This window comes from Takifugu rubripes, chromosome 13 (genome assembly GCF_901000725.2).
Source record: "Takifugu rubripes chromosome 13, fTakRub1.2, whole genome shotgun sequence".
NCBI classification, from domain to species: Eukaryota; Metazoa; Chordata; class Actinopteri; order Tetraodontiformes; family Tetraodontidae; genus Takifugu; species Takifugu rubripes.
The window spans coordinates 2,500,234-2,524,086 of NC_042297.1; the positions used below are offsets into that span (position 1 = coordinate 2,500,234).

Below are 23,853 nucleotides of genomic sequence, written 5' to 3' on the forward strand. Positions count from 1 at the left end.
GAATGACTAAGCTGGCTCGTCTAAAACCTGCAAGTAACCGTGCACGTAGTCCCTGATGACCCCGATTACATTTATTCCATATGTTAGTGAGAATGCCTCTGCACGTGCACTCACCTGTGGTAAGAAAAACTGCTGAATTGCCCAGTAGGTGGTCGTCAGTTATATCTGAAATTGTGGGCCTAGGGTCTAAATTCTGCCCTGGGACGAGCCCACAACAGCTGTGAGTGATCCGCTCCTTAAACTGTTGCCTCCCAACTATTTCCAGCTACTCCTGGAATCATTTTGTGAAATTGCTCAACCTGCCAGGAAATCACAACTGCGCGTGAAGACCGAGGAGCACAAACACACCGGCCGCTGTGGCCGAGCGACGGATTTGAGGTTCTTTAGTGCCGTGTTTGGGAACAAACTCTTTTAGTATTTAATGACCGCGGGGTGACAAAAACCTGTCTTTCATCATGTTAAGCACTTTGATCACCGTGGTATTAAAAAATTAAATCTAAACTGCCATTTTTATGGGTTATAGATTTAATTAACATCATCGTTTCAATAAAGCATGTAAAAAGGTTTAATTAAACTCTTATTGAAGATGCACTTAAGTTAGCCTAATTAATCAGAGAGAGCCTAATTAATAATTTTTAACTCTTTCAGTTGTCATTAAACCACACCATCTTTGGTTGTAGGAGGCAGAATATAATAAAAAGACAAATATGCGGGAGGTCGAAAGCTTTCGAGACACATTTAGGTAAAAAATGAATCTTTCAAAATTGAGTGACAAATGCAATTTTTGTTAGTTTTTTGGCCCAAGAAAGATTTTATTCCACAATTACAATTCGGTGGAATTGTGCCTTTTATGGCGTTCTGAAATAACAAAAGCAATGTGAGGAACTGAGGCTGTGCTGTCGAAAAATTGGACCCTAAATATTCAAAAGACTCCAGCTTGGACTTTTGGAAATACAGCAAATATTTGTTATTTACAAAAAGAAATCGATTCAAAGAAGCATTAAGAAGTCATTTGGGGTATGTGCACTATTATTTTCTCTCTCTCTCTCTCTCTCTCTCACACACACACACACACACACACACACACACACACACACACACAGACACACACACACAGACACGCGCGCACACGCACACACACACACACACACACACACACACACACACACAGGGAAAAGGGCTGTGCAGTAGTCTCAGTGTTTGGCCTCTGGCCCTGGGGAAGATTACATGGTTATAATAAGCAGCTGGTCTTCTCTCTCTCTCTCTCTCTCTCTCTCTCTCTCGCTCTCTCTCTCTCTCTCTCTCAGGGTGTGTGTGTTCTTGTACTTGCTAGATGCTACTGACTAACAAAATCATTCTACTAGCAAAGTGAGGACATTCAGGGGAAATGAGGGCAGTGTTGTTCGGGGGTTAAGATGGGGTTTTAAGGGGTTTGGGTGAGGGAGTTGGGTCGGTTAGGCTACAGAAGGTTTTATGGCTATGAAAGGCCTCACAAAGAAGCAGAAAGAAGTTGTGTGTGTGTGCGTGTGTGTGTGCCACAGAAAAGCCTTCCACTCTCTCCGGCCGACACAGCGGGGCCGGCGTGCTACATCTGCCCTGCAGCAGGATAAAAGGCTGGATGAGTGGGCAGCTTTGGAAAGACAAACTGGCATCTCAATAAGAAGCCGATGGTCTGTGTGAGGAAATGTGCGAGGCAGTGGGGAATATGACTGCACCCAATGAGCAGAATCAGTTAACAAGGCTTAATAAAAAGCTGACCAATGGCCCGGCAAAGGTCAGAGTGAAAGAGATGGAGATTTATTAATGGCGTCTTTTGTTTTACTTGACATTTGTGTGATTAAAGGTTGTCGCTGCCTCCTGACAGCTGTTTAATTCACCTGTTCTTTTCCACGTCAGTCAGCAAAATTGACATGTGACCCTCTACAAGGCTCTGCTGTAGAACTGCAGACAGAAGCCTCCATGTCTGCAACGCAGCACCATATATCTGTGTCCACGTGAGATCTTTGGCATTCAGAACACAGCCTGGGAGGGATGCTGCCTTTATTCAGTCTCATTTTGACTGTGTGCTCTCTGGTTGATGTTACAATAGAAACGGATCCATATATTTCATTAAAAATCTTTGTTTGTGCTGCTTTAGAGAGGTTCAAATCCTGGTCAGATAAACAGCCTCAGAACCACTTTACCATCTTTGAAATGATCAATGCTTCCCTTCAAGACAAAAACAACATATTTCCTTTCTTCTTCATGTCTTTGACTTCTCTGTTTGAGGCTGTCTTCTCTTCCACTCATTGTTTTAACATCAAATTGGAACACAAGCTGAGCATTTGGTGTTGTAATTTAGTCGCTTCTAATCATTCTCAAGCTTCAGATACTGTGGATGAAAACACAAATCCCAACCTAAGAGAGATTAGACTTTCTCCACATAGCTAATTTTGGTGCTGTTCTGTGCTGTCACAGCCTAAACTGCTCATCTGACCTCACAGTTTAAATAGAGCTTATAGTGGAAAATGTTGAAACTCTGATCTATTTAATCCCCAACATGGAGCTGAGACACTCATCTCTGTTGTCCTGCAAAAAAATGTGTGAGACAAGTTGCTGTTTCTTAAAAAAAAAAAGAAAAAAAAGAAGAAAATCATCTCCAGTGCATAAAAACACTGGCCTTTGTTGCAGAGTTTAAGAATTTTCATGCTTTTCCATCTTTGACAACAAGCCAAGTCTCTCTTAACTAACTCGCGGCCAAGGCTGGAGTCCCGTTACTGCAGAGGTAGAAATGTGAACCGCTCAGAAAGATCCATCCCATATTGATGTCTTCTATAGCAGGAAAAAATGCTGCTTGCTTTGTGGCAAGTTGCACTGAAGAGAAACCCTAAAATGCATCGCCCTCATGGTCAGCTGGGACTATTGACACACTACAACATCAAGAGGGTGTCCTGGTTCCCAGACTGTCCTTTAAATGTCCCGGAGACACCCACGAGTCTGTCCACCACTAATTTACTGGCACATATAAATGTTGCTGCAGAGGACAATATTCTGGACAATGTCCCCTGCTTGTTGTTGGTTCACAGAAAAGACACCCGTGTATTTTTAGATATATATGCTGAAAATCCTTTAAAAAAGAAAGGCCAAACAATGCTCCACTTAGGAAAGAAAGAAAGTAAAAGCAATTCCGTGCAATCTAGATTTGCTGATTTCTTACACGCTGCAGCAGAATCTTGAAACAAGTTAATTACAAAGTTAATTTTAAAAAGGTACAGCCTGACTCTAATTACACTCTGTACAGTGGGGGAAAAAAATCAAACCAGCACACACACACACACACACACACACGCACACACACACACACACACACACACACACACAGGCTTGACTCTCCACACAGACCTCCCCTCCCACACATATTACTTTGGCAGTAATGAAACAACAGCCTGTTTCCCCAGAGAAGAACGGATACAAGAGGAGATGCAGCCGTACAGACAAAGAGGTGTTAGTGTCTCAGATTAAAACACTAAATATACGGAGACACAAAAGACTTTTTGTTCTCCAGCTACTGTTTCTGCCTGCTGCCCTCGGTTCAACGCGCTTCGCGGCTTTTACATTTCAGCAATATTGCAGCAACATGTAATGAAATATTTTGGGTTTTTTTTCTTGAAGAGCAGCACAAACCTGTTGGAGCCGTGCACAGGTCCGGATACAGCGCCGCACGTCAACTTCAGCATCCCTGAGCAGCGTTGCTCTCAGGATTTATTACCTATACTTAAAAATCTTTTCATAATCTGTCTTGAAATAAGGATCCAAAGGTCAAATTTGCATTAAATGTGACACAATAGCGCTGCTGGGCAACAGCGATGGCTCTAATATCTCTCCTGTCGCAGCAAAAAGCAAGTTTGAGTAAATATTACACTGGTAATTTGTGCCTGTATATATAATTTATGGATGAGGTGGAAATATGAAGGTGTTTTACTCGATCGGTGGCTTCATTACTGCTGCAAAGAGCACCCTGGATGTTCTTTACCATCTAGAGTTCTAATATTAAACATTATTACACAATATTTAACACTTTAATCCACTCAGCAACTGCGACTACAGCAAAGATGAAGCCCGGAAGAGCTAAAACACTCTTATCACACACATCCAATTCATACGATTCCAATCAAAACCTACCTAATCATTACATGGTGGCAGAAAGGGAAGAAACAAATTAGCTTCTGTCCTAGATCTGCATCTGACCAGGGTGGCTTCATTAGAGCAGGACGGCACCTAAAGACCTCTTTCTCAGCTGCGGGGGCTCTTTTTGCGTTCTTGTGATGTGAATACATCTCGATGCCCTCAAGCGTTGCATATTTTCTGTGTCATTATTGGCTGTAGCTCAGGTGGCGCGGCGGTCGCTACACGACCACCAAGCTCTTTGGTGCGTGAACATATTCGACCGGCTCTCCAGATGACATGCACGTGCGACCCTGTGAGTTAATCTCCGCCACCAGAGTTTGACAGACACTCCAGACCTGTCATGTAAAAGCAGCTAAAGATTTTGGGAAAGGATTTTTAAAAGCTCTGAAAGAAGAACGATCAATGGATTCGATCAATCACAGGAGACTGTGATATTTGCAGTCATCGCTCAGACATCACGAAGATGTGCAGGTTTAAAGTGCATGTGTGGACAGTGTTGCACTGCTGAAACAAAAAGAAAATAATTGGTTCCAATCTGATTTATGAAACAATGTTATTAACAATGTTACAATATCTCAGCCCAAAGTGTAGAGTGTGGGAGTGTCAAAGAGCATCAAAGCCAACAAAGATGAGGATAAATGGATGATCTTTCCATTGAGAAGCAGGCATGAAGTGTTGTTACCTATGGCCATGAAGTCCTCGTGGTCCCAGGTCTGAAGCTGAGCTAACGGGCCGCTGTACAACAGGAGTCCATCAGCCACGTCAGTGATGAACTCCAGGGAAACATGGCTCTCAAAACACGGCATTATAGGAGGGAACCAAGCATAGCCATTGCCATGGAAACTGTGCTTGTTCTGCTGGCACTCGGGGCCCTCAAACTGAGCTGGGCACTGGCACCTTGGAGAGAAGAGAAGAAAGCCAAAAATTCATGAATTTATGAATATGATATAAGGATGACTTTCTTTCTTTTGGTCTTCCTGATCCCCCGCCCCCCTAAAATCTGAATGTCTGTAAAATGAGAGTCCATTCTGAACGAATGGTCCGCGTTCACTTATAATCTTTGGCCCTTTTCCTCATATGTGCATGATCCTCTGTGTGTTTCCTAACACAGCTTTGCCCTTCGCCGTCTTCTCTCCCTCCGTCTGTTCCACTGATGCAGATGTTCTCATTAGTGACAAAACCAGAGGGAGAAATCACAACAGCTCTAGGAAACAACGCTGCCCCCTGCTCCCTTTACACAGACACGCTCCTTCCTGCCCAGGCTCCTTGTCAACCTCACCTTTGGGTCGGGTCATTTGCTTTCTTTTTATCTTGCCATTCTCTGCTTTATTCATCTTCCATGAAAATTTCTTCCCATCCTAATTTCTTTTATTACTTTTTTTAGAAGATTAATGGGGTTATTCTGACACGCAACGCAACAGGAAGTTGCTGCTGGGGACTCAAAGGCGTCTTCGTACAACCGTACATCCAGCCATCCCTCCAGGAGGCTGCCGGAGCGTTCCGGTGATTTTAGGAAAGAAAGTGGCTGAAGTCAAGTAACAATGATATAAAACTACTAATACTACTAATAATAACACCATTACTACTGGATGGATGATGGATGGATGATGGATGGGTGGATGGATGGATGGATGGATGGATGATGGATGGATGGATGGATGGATGGATGGATGGATGGATGGATGGATGGATGGATGGATGATGGATGGATGGATGATGGATAGATGATGGATGGATGGAACTACTGTCAGTTCCATCTGCATCAGAAACTCTGAGGATTCTACAAACATCAGCGTTTCCAGTCCAGCTCAAGTGTCCCTGAGACGATGGTCCCCGTTCAGGGATCCTTGTTGACACTGACCATGAGCCCTGCAGCCCCAGGAGATCACACCTGTGCACGTGTGAAGCACGCTCGAGACCAAGCCGAGCTGCTCTAATGTGACCAAGAGTGGAGCAGAGTCGGAGTCATGTGACCTTCTCTATCAGCCACGAACGCTGTTGTGACGAAAGTGGAATAATGTGAGCAGGAATTGCCTCCCGTTCCTGGGAAGTGATGGATGATCTCGTCCTCTTTTCATCTGCTGATACTCACGTTGTCTCTGCAGTCAGAAAACTTTCTGTGGTTTTAAATGTGACATCCGTGGACGGATGAATCCAGCTGATGGATGAATCCAGCTGATGGATGAATCCAGCTGATGGATGAATCCAGCTGATGGATGAATCCAGCTCCATGGTTTACAAAACTCTTTGAGACCCTTTCATATGGAATTCCTCCCTTTAAATTGGTTATTTGTCTTGGGACTAATATTAAGGACAAAATTGGGACTTGTTGACACGGCTCAAACGCTCCCATTGTCTCCCATCATAGATTCACTGGGAACAATCTTCATTCAGTCCCACCTCCTCATCACCACCCTCCATCAGCTCCGCACCTCTGTAATCACCAGCCGTCCTCAGGAACTTGTGTTACGCCTGTTTTGGGTTTCAATCATTTAAACTGAATTTTCCCACACATTCCTCTCACTGGTTTCCTTCCCCCCACTTCTTTTGTCCTAATGTCTTAATTTCACCTATTTCTTCCTCACGTCCGTGCTTCTATCCTGGAACATTTGAGCTGATTGTCGATGCTGCACAAGAAAACATCTCACTATTCCTAAAAACAAAACAAAAAAAACCGATGAAATTGTGTTTTAGAGGCTGCAGATGTTGCAATGTTCACCTTAATATGAGTTTTACAGCGTCTGGATCCGTCTGCCTGATGTAAAATGTAAAATCAGCTCAGTATTGGTGTAATAACATGACCAAACCAGCTGTGGGTGTGTGAACGACATGATACCACCACCAACATGTGCTTAGTGGATAAATTATGTGTCTTCGTTAAAGATAAAAACAGAGCCGCCACCTACATGTTCTACATGATGATATTGTTCCACCTCCATTTAAATAAGTGCCGACATGATGCCGACACTTGTCGCGTTACCGTGAAGATTTATGTGGAGGTAAATCAATAAGAGAACGAAATTAGATCGTACAGTCGTCAGTGAAGGGATCCCATGTTCGACGTGGACGCTTAAAAAGGCAGAGGAAAAGTTCACGCGCTCACACGCTGATTCATTCGTTCCCGCTGCTCTGTTTTAATGCAGTTGGGAAATATTGATTAGGACTGGTTTCTAATGTCTAATCTGTGTGTGTGTGTGTGTGTGTGTGTGTGTGTGTGTGTGTGTGTGTAATCCAGGGCTTATGCCGAGCAGTCAGTCACCCTGCTCTGGACAGTGGCGATGCACAGCTGGCTCTATTCTGCCCTTTTCGTTTCCAGTTGCTAATTAAAAGATACTGAAAGGTAACGAGCTGCTACAGAAGTGGGAAAGCTCTGGCTGAGGAGTGGAGCAGAGAGGCCGAGGTGACACACCCAGAATCCCAGAAGATGATCCGAATCTATGTTATTTAACATTTCGGAAGAAAGAAACCGACAAAAGTCGGAATAGTGGCTGATAAAGTCCTGAGGGACAGACGGACAGATGCAAAAACTTTTCATCTAAAGCTGAATTGTCACCTTCTTTACTGCGTTGAGCCTGTTAAGGATTATTGATCATCTCCATTTCAGAATTCACTGATCTGAAATGGGCACAAAACCGAGTTTGCTGCTTTCTGGTGAAACGTAAAAGGGCAGTTAAACATTCTGCATCCACAGAAATGACTACAAACCATGTAATTATTAGCTGTGACGTGCGGAACAGTTTAAAACTCAGAGGTAGAGTGGACATTCTGCATTCGTTCATTTCCATTTCCAGAATTTGGTTCATATGTTGACATATATTGTGATGATTGAAGGCTAAAATCGTTCCAAGGCTGAAGGAGCTTCACGCTGTTCACGATCGTTTTGACCAGTTTGTTTAAACTCCATGAATTTATCAGCCACCGCACATGAACATGGACTAATCTGGGCTCTTTTAGCCTCGTTAACAAGAAGCTGCGCTTTTTTTCTGCTTCTGTACATCATCATGCAGAGAAAGATCTTCTGGTACGCACGCCAATGAGAGTGTGAACATTTGCTCCTAATTTCGTCATAATGTTCACACTGCATGAAGTTACAGTAGAGACCGTGATAAAAGCATTACAGTTTCACATAATTGGTTGCAAAGAGCCCTTTACATCCATCATGAGAGATCCAAGCCTGCGGACACGCGCAGCATCAGGCAGAATTACAGAGTTAAACAGGGTCAAGGCTTGTGCACCGCTGCAAATATCAAAGAGCTGCTTTAATCATCGTGTTTTTAGTGAAAAGGATCTGGTGAAGCACGCTAAAACACTGTTGTCCTTGTTTGTGGGCTCATTAATTCTAATAAAAACACTTCTACTTTGTGCAGAGATTCAAAACAACATCTGGAAGTCTTTGACAAATAACCTGGCGCACTTATCACCCAGGAAGAGGTTGTTGGAGGGGTGTTTCTATTTCTAATTTTAGGTAACACGGAGGTAAACAAGCGCTGTGCCCCCACTCTGCCTACCACGCTTTCTTCATCTCAGACACCAGGACGATCAAAAAGTGCTCCCAGTCAGAACCTGTCAGCGGCTACAGCATTAGCATCTCATTCCATCTTATACATTCCAAAACATGGATGTTGAACTACGTAAGTTCTTTAAGAGCATCGAGGAATTGTGGGGGATCATATTTATAAATATCACAGGTTTCCTTTGAGATCGGAGCGGTCCTGTGGGATCGTGTTGATTTGAATCCTTCCAAATTATTAAGGTGCTGTACGTCGCGCAAGTTGCTAACAGTCCCTTCGGTTCCCATCTAACCAAACCTACATTTCCATTTTCTGATGTTTGTTTCTTTTCGCACATCAAAAAAGAATGAAAAAGAACATTTATTCTACTTAAGTGACGTTGCTGTTACACTTGTTTACCACTTTATGCTCTTTAAGCTCACTTTTTGAAGGGTTCCAAATATAGAAAATCCTCCCAGTTGTGGACACAACCTGCATCTGTGTTGCTGATTAACCCTCCTGACGGAAGATGCCGGGCCTCAAATGAAACCGACTTTTTTCTCATCCCTGACCTACAGTAAATACACCGTTGACCTTTGACCCAGCTCCTCCTTAATGAGAGCATCTAGAGTTTTCGACTTGCAAAATAAGAACTGGAGATGAAACTCTGCACCCACCACCATGACAAGAGAGAGCAATAAGACGGGTGTCCTTAGTTGCCATGGTGACACTTTTCCTGTGCATGGCAGAGTTTCCTTCATGGAGCGGATTCAGGTGGAGCGAGAATGCCGCAGAGGGGCAAATCTTGGGAAAATGTCCTTTAGCAGGACTTCCTCTTCCTGGGTTTTCCTTTCGTTCACCTGCTCTGCTCCGATAGTCGCGGGATCGGCTCCACAGTTGGAACACGGCGGTGAGAAGAGCGGGGACGCACTTCAACCCACAAACAGGCGCATATTTGGATCTTAAAGAACTAAACAGAATTTAAAGCAGGACGCCGATGGTGCAAAAGTTTCAGAACAGGTGAAAGAGCAGAGAGGAAACCCCCAAAGACACCATGACGTGTCCACGTAAGAGGATGCGTGGTCTCAGGAGGTAGGTCACACACAAAAGTCAAGATAATAAAGTAATAAAGAGCTCACCGACTGCACCTATCAACAGTCTCACGCTTTCCCTTTACTCGCCACAAAGTTATGACAGGATATAATTAAATTCCGTTATTCGCTAATTTAGATATAAACTTTTTGAGTGCATGGAAGCAGTGAGTGAATCTACAACTCATCTGATACGTAATTACAAATTAAGTACCTTGTATGGTAATTTCCATTTAATCTGTCCTTCCAAGCAGCTGTCTGCGTTTGGAGTAAACCAACATATTATTCAAGGGCTGATTTGACTTTACTTTTGTTGGAAATATAATATAAATGAGGCTGGTGATCCAGAGGTAATCCACTCACCTGTAGCCGTGCTGAGTGTCCACACAAACGCCGCCATTGAAGCAGGGGTTTCTGGGATAGGCGCCGCAGGGCTGGTGGGTCTGGTCCCGTCCAGGGCAGGAGCACACGGCTGTGGACTCCAGAGTCACAGACACTAGACTCATGGTCCCACAGTCCACCACCATGGGCGCGTCCCGCACGTTCAGAACATTGGTGCAACCGCTGGCCCCGGCACAGCCGGAACTGGGGCACTCGTCCACGCGGATCTGGAAGACGACGATCTGCAGGAAAGACTGGAGCTGGAGGTCAAAGGACAGGACAGAAAAAGGAGACATCAGCAAATATCAACGCAGTCTCCTACTGCGACCTTCAAATGAGGCGTCATAACTCAGAAAGGTATTCAGTGGCCGAGGGCTTGCAGTTACTGAGTATTATTATTATTATTATTATTGAATGAATAGGTCGATATTTAGAATTTAAATTAACCTGAAGAGAGGAGGTTATTTTTTATTTATCAGAAATGGCAGCAGCAAATATGAAAACAAACGGAGGAAAAATCAAAGAAAAATCCAAACATGACGACAAAAGAGTCTCCAGCAAAATAATCCTCATCTCATTTATTTGGTTTTTATTGTATTTATTCCTGATTATATAATAGCCCATGTGAACATGGTGTATAGGTTCTTAAAGTTCTACACGCCCCACTCATTCCCACTAAAACAAAACTGCCCATTTTTTTTTGTACCTTTTTCTAAATATGTTATGAACACAAGGGCTAAAATAACTTGCTAGAGTTATTCTCATTGTTGCTTTAACAGTCGTATTTTAAACCCCATAAAATAATTTACAGCTGTATATCACGTTTGGGCCATTGAACATACAACCTATTTTGGTTCGACCCGACAGGGGACATAAAAGAGAAATAATAGGGTTTTTTTTAGAGTTTTTTCTCTCGTGAAAAAAAACCCCACCAATTATTTGACTGACAAAAACCGCCGCAAAAATAATTTTTAAAGGGCTGAAAACCAGAGGTTCATGCTTTCCTTAAATGTGGAGTAAAGCCGGATGGAAACACACAGATAGACTGTGTGACTCAGGAAGAATAGGGAGAAAAAAAGGCTTTTCCTGTCTGTTGGAGGTTATTGGTGGAGAAAGAAGAACATTAATAAAAGGAAATGCTCCCATTACTTCCTTTTTGAATTTCATCCCTCCTGCTCTAACACTCAAGCTCATCTTGCTCTTTATTATGCTTCACATCTCTGAACAATGTCTTCTCCAGTCTAGACTAGATCGGCTCCCTGGTGCCCCGTCTCCGCTCCTTCAGAGGTCCCATGGAACAGGGCTGTGCAGCGTCCATGACCTCTGACCTCTGATTTTCCGCTGCCACAGTCACACGCATGAGGCAACAACCAAGCTTTCCCTCTTTCTATCGCTGCTGGTCATATGCAAACAAGTCCACCTCTACAGTCAACACGCCCACGTGCGCACGCAGGTCTACTTTGATTCCGACTTCTGAAACGGAAGACTAGCCGCGACTGATGCCGGTAGCTGGTAAACATCAGTGCGATGAGGTGAAACAATTGCATTTTATGAACCCACTCCAACTTTCAACATTCTTTAGTAAAGGTCTCTGCGGAAAATTAAATTTACATCAAATGAATTGGGCTGTTTGGCAGATTGTAGTCTTTTTTTTTTTTTTTCCCATTACTGGCATCCGTGCGGCCTGTTTTTCTTGACAAATTTAAAATCACTCAGATAAAAGAGGCCACCACTGATTTTTATGACTTCATTAAAATGGGAAATGGCAGAAAGAGCTTTAATAATGGAGAGACGGACCAATGAATGACCAGCACACACCCACGCTCCCACGCAGGTCCTGTCAGAACAGGAGGGCCTTTGTGTCTCACTTTTCTTCCATCCCTCCACAGGAGTTCCCCCGGCCGTCTCATAAAAACACCTTTGGATGCTGTGCTCAAAATGACCAGTGTCCAAACCCAAAACTTCTGCGCTGATGTCTTCTGGGACTGTTATTTTTCCACACACTTTCCACAACTTTCCTTAGAAAGCTGGTGGCAGCGGGGAGCGAGTGACAGTAGGAAGAGAATGCAGACGAGCATGTTGTCTCCATGATAATCATCCAACCAGTAAGACTTTACAAACTCAACGACCTTTGATTGAGACACTGGGGAGAAGTTTCAATAGGGCTTATTTGGTAAACGCAATCCTCGAAATGGGGATTAAAGTGCTCATTTTGGATGTCTTGTTGGATCGGATGCTTAGACATGTACAAATATCGGCATCGGATTTGCGTTGTTCTAGGTTTTGTCTGTAAGTACAAAAGTGTTGACTTGGTCTCAGAGTAAGTCAACAACACGTCTGTTCTGTCCTTCATTAGTCTGAAGCTGCTAACAGGTTCAGGTTAAACTACTGCAAGTTGTTTGCCTTTTCCAGTTTTGTGGATTTAACGCTGGAACACACTGCACAAGTCGACACGAGACCCACAAGCTTGTTTCAGACTGATGCCCTTCAAGCTGATGCCACACGGGCAGTTTTACGACCTGTTTTCTGGCTGAAAATGAAACATGAACTCGACTCGTAGGAAAGACATTTTTCCTGAAACTTGTGACAAATGAGCACATCCTAAAAAAAAAAAAAGTATCATCTCCTGCAGATTACAACTTTTCTTTCCACTTCCACGACTCCCTGCAAAAGGTTCGGGCTTTCGGCAAAGGAGCCATTTTTACCAGGTTAAAAATAAATTCAATGTGAAACTGATTCCCGGGTGACAATGAGTGCACAGAAGGGTCTCCGCATTGTCTTCGCTGCTGAAAAATTGCAGAAAGTACTCTTATACCTTCTGCTACAAAAAGGAGAAGGAGCTAAAATAATCACAAAAGGACGCCATTTTTCTGACTGGACTCATTCCGCGAATGAAGCGAGTTGCTCCAGGAAAAAAAACCCCAAATGAATTCGTAACCTCCAAGTGATGTGAAAGGTGGAGCAGATTGCTGCCTGCTCAGATAATGAGTGAATGGAAAATGACTCCCTGAATGTCAACCAGATCATTTTGACCAACGGTGGCGGTAACTCCCGCAGAGCTCAGCCTACCTTTTGCTTGTGTGCAGCCAGATAGCCGTGCATCTTCTCCGGCTGGAGAAACGAGGGGCCAACGTGCACAGCAAAGCGAACATCCAGCATCCGCTCCTTCACATCTATTAGGCTAAAGATGTTGACATCATCAGGTGGAACAGAAAGCATCTCGGAGAGGAAGTCCAGCAGCAGGTCGTAGCGGCTTTGCTGCCTCCCTCGAAGTTCAATGAACTCCTTTGCTGTGATGTCTGGAAAACACAAGCAGGATATTAGAATGTCTCACAACTGACAACGTATATCAGAGTAAAGACCAAGCCATGAGGTCAAAACAACGACTTCAAAGTTTAGAGGCAGGGTTGTGTGGAGGCACAGAGCCGGCAGAGGCTCCGTATTCTGTCTAAAAGCTACAGTGAGCAGCAACCCATACGTGGAATCAGGCAATCAACAAAAAGAAGACTAAAGTGCAAAAGACCTTGGATTCCATCCACTGCAAGAGTTGCACTTGTCCTTCACGAGACAGAGCACTGAAGTTCCCAAAAAGCACTTTGGCCTCCATCATTTTTGAAATGGAAGAAATTACCGGGACGCCTCCCAGGTCTGGCCATCTAACCGAAACCTGGTTGAGCTGCAAAGATCTTGTGTGCAGACAGAATAAAGTTTCAGAAGGTCAAGCGTCACTGCAGCTTCCACCAGTCTGAGCTACCGAGTGGCCAGACAGAATCTCTCCACATCTGAAGGACCACCAGGCTTTTGAAAAATAATTTAAAAAAAGCAGCAACAGGACCCTGAGCACAGAGCCGAGACAATGCAGTAGGACGTCTCTGTGAATGTCCCCCAGCCAGATCCCGAACCCCCATCCAAACTGACAGGGATCAAGAGGATCTGCAGAGAAGAATGGCAGAATATCCCCAAATCCAGGTGAGCAAAGGTTGTGGCATCAAAAAGAAATGTACCTATTTATAATGTCTGGACCCCATATGTGTCATCTGTACAGTGTGAATAAAACACACTGTCTATGACCTGACATCATAAACAACTCTATAAATACAGCTTATTAATAGGCGTTCACCCTGATTCATCGAAATAAATCCACAATCCCTTCGTGTGTCTCTGTACAGATCCCATTCTACTATCGTTGCTGGGCAAAAGAAGATTTCACAAGAGATGGAAACAGGGCGGTATGGAATATGAACGTTTAAAGTATGCAGCAGCTGTGGCGGAGAGCTCCGTGGAAGCCTCGGTGTGGCCAAGGCACGACAATGATTCCGGTTTTACACGCAGCGCCATGACAAAACATTCAGACCGTTTAGCTGATCACAATCAGCGTGGACACATATATGATGTACGCACGCTGCTGTAGCTTCTATTAGCGCAAGGCAGCCGCATCAAAAGGAGCTGATGTTGCGCATAAAAGATGGATCCCTGACTGGAAGAGTTGAGGCCAAAAGGATGGAGACAACAATATACTGGCTATGTTGCATCCTATAGTCTTCATTTCATGAGACGTGGGAGGAGAGAGAGATGAGTGAGAGTCTTTGTAACACTTGCTAACACTTAAGGGTGACTAGCTCGTCTACATGTGTGTTTTGCTGGTTGCTCGCAACGACCAGCGCAACACAAGGTCAACTATGTTCACGGAACACACAGAATATCAAGCTACAACAACGCACGGAAGCAGCTAATTGTTATAAAAAGCACATTAGACAACAAATGAAAGTCAAGAAACAAAAGTACGAAACTACCAACAGGAAAAAAAACACCGCACACACACACACACACCCACCCACAGAGCTGAGGCATTAAAAGACCTCAGACTGGGCAGTGCAGATACAGTCTGAGGGATGGAGGCTAATGTCAGCTCCCATCAGTCACTCCAGTCAGAGAAACAAGTACACAAGCGGACAGAGGGACAGTTAGGAGGGTCGGGGGCTGGGAAACAGGGTGGTAACTCCTAACACGGAATGGCAGCCGGTGCACCTGGCGTTGACCCAACCTCACAATTCACTATTGCTTCTCTCCTTCCCGGAGGCTCCAGAGGCCGAGGCAATGGTGCACAGATAAACCTCAGCTGGGAGGCCTGCGATTTCACACAAATAGCTGCGAAATGAAATAAATATCCTGCCGCCGCCGCCGCACTCCCACAAAGATAAAGAGCAAAGACAGAACATCGTGTTTCATATTATCAGCACGGGTGGTAGTTTGTTGTTTCCCTTCCTGGCAAAAGTCCTCGCGTGGCTTCTGACGTCCTGATCATCGCAGAACACGAAGCAGTTGTGAAGGGAAACAAACAATTACCGGTGTTTCCCTGTCAGGTGAACAGAGCGGCTGATAGAACAGTCCTAATCACTGTCACGTCCCATGAAGTTCTATTAAAGAGACTCATTTGTCACTGTAGAACAAACATTATTCAAAGGAAAACACCCATTTCAACACAGCAGCGCTGTGAGTGGACCTGCTGTGAGTTCCAAAAGGTCTCTTATTCTTGAGCAGTTCCAGTAGTTTACCTTTTCTGCACAATTAATGTTCTAGTCCCACTCATTTTCAGTCATGATGCTGCTTTTAAAAAACAAACAAAGGTGTCGTCTGTAGTTCTTTGTTGTTTTTTTTTATGATATCGGGGTGCGAGAGGGGAAAAAAAACATCCATTGTTTATCTCCACTTCAGCGTTATTAAAAAAGTTCGATCTCACAAGAATCTCAAGAGTTTTAATTGACCACAAAAAGGGAAAAGCCTCCCCGACCGCGCAGATAATGAAGAGTCGTCATTGTAAATCAACAGAGGCAAAAGAGGAGCTATCTGCACTGTTGCCCACAAAGCTGGGATATAATCATTTTCTGAAGTAACCTTTAAAATATTCGGATATTAATCCTCCGGCTGTGATTTGGTTCCTCGCCAGCATTTCAAACATTGGCGGCCTATTGGGGATCAATTTGTAAATGAGTTTTCCTGCACAGACACGGCTTATTTTTGTCATTGATGACTCCCAAACATAGTTTAATTGATGGACTATCAATTTAGGAAATGAATGAATCTTTGGTTTCAAAAGGAAAATGAACTCTAACCGGATTTCAAGTCATGAAAGGCTGCTTGACAAATTCAGTAACAGTGTGTTTGCCTCAGTTTTTGATAAAATATGAAAAAAAAAAAACCTCTCAAAACCGCCATCAGCATGGTTACACAGGCCACAGCAGCTATAGGGACTCGCTGTCAATCGGATCATTCCGGAACCAAACGCAACCATTAAAGCACAAACAAATAATGGAGCCAGCTCGAAATGTGTCTTCATTTTCCAATTATGTCCCATTGAAGAGTCAGGGAGCATTTGATTTGGATTTTAAAGCTCCGCTTGGCTGCTGCCCAGGTGTCAATATCACAACATTCATTTTATCAGTAAATTTAATCCTTTTTAGCGGCACCATTTATTTTACAGCCTCCATCCAAGCCAACAGGTTACTCACTTTAATCTAATCTTTTTTATTCTCCTAGAAAGTGACTAAGTACTCTGGATGTGTGCTCATAAGACAACAGTCATAAGTTACAGCCTTTTTCCATCTGCTGAAACCAAGAGTTAACTGGCCCCACGACCCCCCCCCATCCTGAGTGGGACCGTCTGCCATGAGTCTTCTGTATTAAACTGTCATCCCTGTCAGGAGTATTTGGAGAGAGAACGTGTGAATGTGAAAGCATTTATTCATTATAACACCAGTAGAACCTCCCCACCTCTCTGGATCCACCAACTGTGTTTTGTTGTTTGGACCTTTTACATATGGTTTCAAAATCAAATCTATTAAATATGAATGTGACATTATTCCATCGCTTGATTTTATTTGACCTTCAAAAGGAGTTATTTTTGCGCTGGTGAAGTTAGCAAATCAAATAATATAATTTCAAATGGAATTAAGCTGTTTATTTTCTGGACCTCTGCTGCGGCACAAACTTCCCCCCTCTGTTTATCCCGGTGAAAAGGATCCAATGGAAGCTAAAGCTCAGTTTCCTCGGCCTTTAATACTCATAAAAAGCTGCATCTTTTTATCATACCGGTACATCCCTTAAATCATTGCCTGACTGACACACTGGTGCCAACCAAGCAGTGGACCCAACCAACTAGTGGACCCAACCAAGCAGTGGACCCAACCAAGCAGTGGACCCAACCAACTGGTGGACCCAACCAACTAGTGGACCCAACCAACCAGTGTTCGCAACCAACCAGTGGACCCAAACAACCAGTGGACCCAACCAAGCAGTGGACCCAACCAAGCAGTGGACCCAACCAAGCAGTGGACCCAACCAACTAGTGGACCCAACCAACTGGTGGACCCAACCAACCAGTGGACCCAACCAACCAGTGTTCGCAACCAACCAGTGGACCCAAACAACCAGTGGACCCAACCAAGCAGTGGACCCAACCAACTAGTGGACCCAACCAAGCAGTGGACCCAACCAAGCAGTGGACCCAACCAACTAGTGGACCCAACCAACTGGTGGACCCAACCAACTAGTGGACCCAACCAACCAGTGTTCCCAACCAACCAGTGGACCCAACCAACTAGTGGACCCAACAAACCAGTGGACCCAACCAACCAGTGGACCCAACCAAGCAGTGGACCCAACCAACTAGTGGACCCAACCAAGCAGTGGACCCAACAAACCAGTGGACCCAACAAACCAGTGGACCCAACCAACCAGTGGACCCAACAAACCAGTGGACCCAACAAACCAGTGGACCCAACCAACCAGCGGACACAACCAAGCAGTGGACCCAACCAACCAGTGGACCCAACCAAGCAGTGGACCCAACCAACCAGCGGACCCAACAAACCAGCAGACCCAAACAACCAGCGGACCCAACCAACCAACGGACCCAACCAAGCAGTGGACCCAACCAACCGGTGGACCCAACCAACTGGTGGACCCAACCAACTGGTGGACCCAACCAACCGGCGGACCCAACCAACCGGCGGACCCAACCAACTAGTGGACCTAACCAACCAGTGGACCCAACCAACTAGTGGACCCAACCAACCAGTGGACCCAACCAACTAGTGGACCCAACCAACCAGTGGACCCAACCAACCAGTGGACCCAACCAACCAGTGGACCCAACCAACTAGTGGACCCAACCAACCAGTGGACCCAACCAACTAGTGGACCCAACCAACCAGTGGATCCAACCAACTAGTGGACCCAACCAACCAGCGGACCCAACCAACTAGTGGACCCAACCAACCAGTGGACCCAACCAACTAGTGGACCCAACCAACCAGTGGACCCAACCAACCAGTGGACCCAACCAACCAGTGGACCCAACCAACTAGTGGACCCAACCAACCAGTGGACCCAACCAACCAGTGGACCCAACCAAACCTACAAACAGTAGATTCTGTGGAATGAGCATACTCCACATACTCGATCAGTTAAATCAGTTTGCCTAGTTTATATTTGTATTTTTGCTCAGCTCGTCAATAATTGTTGTGTCCCGTTGAGCTTAGGAAAGGTTTGAAGACATTGCTCTCCCTTAACAAGGACCATGAGAAACGGTTGTGGTGTAGTGATCCACCAATATGTTCTAGTGACTATAGACACGTGTGTCATAAAGGCTTGAGCAGAAAGGATGCTATGCCTCATCTGTTAGAAGCCGGTGTCCTTCATTCCTAAAGACCCCCCCCCCCCCCCCCCCCCCCCACTATGCTAATCAGCATCACCCCACAATGCAGAGTGCATACATCGCTTGTCCTTGTGTTTTCACCCCAAGAACTGTTTCCATTCCACTCGTTGGGAGTCGTAATAGGACATTTCAAGGACTTTTTGTTTATGCTAATGTAGCATCACTATTGAGGAAGCTAGTGACAGGGGCAGGGAGCTTAATCTCTCCAAGGCAGGTTTAACCAATGTCTTTTCCGCACGCAGTTATTGCTTTCTACATTTGTTCTTGAAATGGGATTTTGGATTTCAAGGATGGAATAAGCAAGGCTATAAGTAGAATATTTTCATAATCCCTGAGACTGAGAATCAATGATAATGTTTACTCCAAAGCTCCACATGGAAAAATAAAATCCTGGAAATGGCTTTGTTTCCATAGCCTCTACACACGCACAGGGGTCTGGCGTGCACACACACACACACACACACACACATTTATCCTCAACATGCCTTTTCAGTTTGAATGTGCTTATCGACCGCAGACAAAATAGCCAGATCTTTGACAGACACCGGTGCTCTTTGGATCCCACCGGTTTCCTGCATTACCACCATCTTCTAATGCAGCTAATAGCGCTCTGATGACAGCCTGCCTGTTTAGAAAAGCATCCGTGCAGACACCGACCCACAGAGGAAGTCTATTAATAAAGCTAACCTTGTTTTGAGGGTTCAGTGGACGCCGGGCTGTAATGAGCATCTGCTCCACAACGACAGTGGCTGACTGAACATGGTTCACTTAAAAAGGCCCAGACAGCGAAGATGTGTTGCCTTAACAGGCACAACAGTAAGGCCACAAAATTGCTCAGGCAGACCTACATTTTTTTGTGGGGGGAGGGGTTTTTCCTTTTAAATACAGTTGTGTTTAATTCCACCCAGCAGAAATTTGAGGCTTTCTTCCGAGTCTGTTTTGATACTGTAATTTCTGAGGCCAAGTCTGAAACTAGACTTTATGAGTAAAGTGGGTTGAAATTGACTAAAATGCTCTTTTATATATATTTTTTTTAAAAAGACAGCAGAGAAGAAAGTGGATGTGACAACTGGCAGCTCTGAAGCCTCTGGCGGCATCTGGGAGTGAGAACACTGATGCAATAAACACCATATGTTAAACAAGATAAAAAAACAAGCTTTTCATCAAAGACGTCTTCATTATGCAACGTGTCACAGGGTCAAATCCCACTACTTTCAACACTGGAATTAATGGGGCCCTCAGAAAGGCACTTGTGTGGTGTGTAACTATGAAATGAAGGTAAAAAATAGCTTAAACCCACCAAGGTGGCGATTAGTGAGGCGAGTAATAAACGTTCATGTTGCTTTTTCCAAGAAAACTTACGAGATGATGGTGATGATGATGATGTCATCAGTTGTCACACCAGTAAAGGGAAAATATGAGCTGCTTATTAATACATATTTGAGAATAAGCCCATTTTGCTGCCGTAAATACTGTGAAATGTGAACCAAACTGTTTTCCTCCACGCTGTCTGAGTTTGCTTCTGATTAATTTACCTCAGTCCTGTTTTCACAATGAGGAGCAAATCCTTTTATCTGCTTATATAAGGCTCGCCTCTGTCCTCCCCTCTTCTCCCCCCCGCTCTTTTCCTCTCATCCTTCAAAGTTTTGCCCCTCCCCCGCCTTTTCTATTTCAATATCTGTAAAATCATAAAATTCTGTCAGCCATGTCCCATTTCTCTAAAGTGAATTTAATTCTGAGCAGACAGCCAACGTGCTGTACATCAGGTAGTGATGGATGCTGCTTAACGTGCGAGGAAAATGTGCTGGCTTCGCAAAATCCCCACGCTAATTATTTTGCCAGGAAAAATAATGGAAAAGGCTTCTTTTCCCCCATGGGCACCCATAGCAACTCATATCCCGTGAGGCAGAGAGTGTGCACTGATAATGGGTGTAATCTTTTGATAAAAAAAAGACTATTTAAGTGATTGTGTGACAGTTTTTTGAAACCCTGCTAAACAGAGTACTCACGTAATCATTCATTTTACGAGTGGCCTCTAAAGTTTGGCAGCGTTTTCCTTTAGCATTGCAGCCACGTGTCCTTTCATTTTTTGCAAAATTTGAGCTGCTAATCATAAATCTGTCACGCTAAGTTCTTCCTAAGATGAAATCTATGACATCAGGCAGAGACAGTAATGGTTGTGGCAGCTCAAAACTGATTAAAGAGTGTTTTAAAAGCCATTTGCGCTGGAGTGAGTGGCACTTCAGGGTAGGGGTCAAAACAAAGCTCATAAAAAGGAGCTTCAGCCCAGAGCTGGGTTGGAAATTACCACATCGCAGGATTTCTGAGGTTTCAAAACTGGTTTATACACTGATAATATACAGGAAAAGAAGGAACGCATCAGCCATTGGCTCCACAAGGTTTAATCGTCATTACAGCCTCAAACCAGAGGAGATCCAGCCTGATCTTGCTTGTTATTTTTCAAATGCATTTCTTTAGCTTAGTTGTGAATTATAACACCAGAAAGTTTGGCTTTATGTGCAGCTAATGGTTATAGAACACCATGAAGGTCAACAGCTGTTTCTTCATGTGAAAACTGAAGTTTACTGACAGAAAACAAAGCTGGAGTCGAATGTCGGACTGAAATAAACCTTGGTCTCTGAGGTGTGTGTGCGTGCGCGCGTGGTATCAATCACACCTGCCAGCCGGAGAGAGCCGGAGTTGTAGATGGCGTCATCTCTCAGCTCCCTCACGTGCACGCTGACGGAAGAGACAGCGTCCGGCCACACGTCATCAGACACGCGCACCTGGAACTGGTATGTGCCCGGCGGAGCGTTCTCCTTGATGATGAGGAAACCAGTTCGCTTGTTCAAGACGAAATAACTGCAGGGGAAATCACAAGAACGGACATCGGGATAACAGCATTTTAATTGATTTGTTTTAATTTGAGCTCTGTTAGACTCACTAAATTTGACCTCTGACCCTCATTTAACAACGCTGCAGCATGTTAATGAACTTGCAATTAATCACCAGCTCCTGCCAAATAAATAAATAAAAAAAGCTTTGGGGACCGTGGGGATCGAACTGGCGTTGTTATTTATGCATTTACAGACAACGAGGTATGGCCTCTGCAGAAGGAAGACAAATTAGGCCAATACAATACAAAACATGTCCACAAGGACTTGTTTTGGTAAGAGAGTGGGACAGAGTGTCAACAGCAGAAGTTTAATACTGTCGAGCACGGCGGTAAACCCCTGTGGTAGCTCCCTCTCATTTCTCATACATTAATGCATGGCTCTCCGCCCTGTTTGTGCTGTTGGAGGAGCAGGAGACAACTGCAGCGGAAATTTGAATTTACCTCACGGGATTAATAAAAAAAGAAAAAAGCTACATATGAAAGTGTGTCCAAACTCAAACCCTCTGAAATGCTGTGTTAAATACAGAGAATTGTTTTGTTCTTCTTTAGCAGCAGTTTGATCCACCTATCTTGGCTTTACCTTTTAAACAGGGCTGTGGTGCACGTTAAATGTCAATGTTGTGTTTAAGGCCGTCATGGGCCTGCTGATATTAAAGGTATCTTGGATCATTTTGGTTATTGAAAGCAGCAATATTAACCCGATGGCATCGATTTTATCAGTGAATAACTGACTGTCACTTCCTGTGACCTCTACATAAACAAAGGGAACAGAATAATGAGCAAAAGAATCTTCAGAATAATGAACGCTCCATCCCTTCTTGCTAGAAGAATTGTTTTTTCTTTGTATATCAAGCAGAAGGTGGACTGGTCACAGAATTCCCCTCAGCGGTGCATTTTAAACTTTTAAACTTTACTGCTATGAAGTAACTCTGGGACAATAATCGAGAATGAGCAGAGATGATGCCTTCATGAACGTGGGAAACATCAATGGACCAAATGAGAGCATTTAAGTCGATGGTAAATGAACTCATTCAGGATAAATAGCGAAATAACCATAAAGCAAAACTCATCACGTTACAGACAAACAATCAACATGAGGAAAGTTGAGTGATCAGCCCAGGGGTCACGTGATCAGAGGAGAACTCCACCCAACAGCATAAAGGCGCTAGAATGGTTTGCTCGTCCCACTGGGATGAATGTGTGAATGCAGGAGTGAGTGGAGGTGCTCCACAGTTGATCACAAAGCATCAAACATCTGCCCATTAGCTGAAAGTCTAAATCGATCAGGAGCTCCACGTCCGGTCTGACGGCGATCCAGAGAGCAGCCAAATGAGGCAGGAATCACTTAGTGGATGAAATCCCAAGTAATGCTGCGATTTCACCAGGATGGTCTTGATCATTTAGACCGTTCCATTTAAAAAAAAATACAAAGAATAAGAAACATTTCCACAGGAAACACTAACTAATTGATCTTAGATGTTGGAGGACGTTTTGCCCGTTTCCTGTTGTCACCCGATGGATCAAACTTGAGCATAAAAGAATTTAAAAAAAAATGTATTACATGATTTTATTCTTGTCAGCTGTTGGTTGAACAGAGAAATACTAAATAAAATGTAGACATTGCCGAATCTGGGATCTGTTTCGTGTCAGAGGTGTTTCATTGCTTACCTTGGAACATGTCCTTCAAAGACAAATGTCTTATTGTCCCAGTCATCAGGGTCGGGCGAGTAGACCTTTCCAAGGACTGTTGTCGGCAATCGGCCTGATCAAAGGAAAATAAGGGATTAACGAGAAAACCCTGAATTTAGCCCTGAATTTACATGCAAGTGTGTGTCAAAGGATGTTACAGATGTGTAACACCGTGTGTCGTGTCGTGTCAAATCACGTGAATAAACAGCTAAAATGTTACGTTGAATCACTGCTCAAATGTATTGTTTTTACTGTTTATTCTACTAATATTTCTTGTAAAATTAGCCCAAAATAAGGAATAGCAAAAATACAACTAACATTTTTAAAGGACAAGCGTGAGGAAAAATGTCTCAGGTAGCAAAAACACGTGGGATTTATCCTGAAGGTAACCTTGAAACTTCGAATCTGTGGATCTTTGGTGGT

The 23,853-nt window shown here is 44.1% G+C and overlaps 1 protein-coding gene across 1 annotated transcript in view; it reads right to left on the reverse strand.

The window, feature by feature from the left end:
- Positions 1-23,853, reverse strand: part of LOC105417221 (neural-cadherin-like) — a 166,302-nt gene that overhangs the window by 39,667 nt on the left and 102,782 nt on the right. The window contains exons 23-27 of the mRNA XM_029846556.1: positions 23,410-23,503; positions 21,523-21,707; positions 13,199-13,428; positions 10,112-10,389; positions 4,850-5,064 (exon numbers count right to left, since the gene is read on the reverse strand). Coding sequence (XP_029702416.1) covers positions 4,850-5,064; positions 10,112-10,389; positions 13,199-13,428; positions 21,523-21,707; positions 23,410-23,503 — 1,002 coding nt within the window. The remainder of the gene's footprint in view (positions 1-4,849; positions 5,065-10,111; positions 10,390-13,198; positions 13,429-21,522; positions 21,708-23,409; positions 23,504-23,853) is intronic.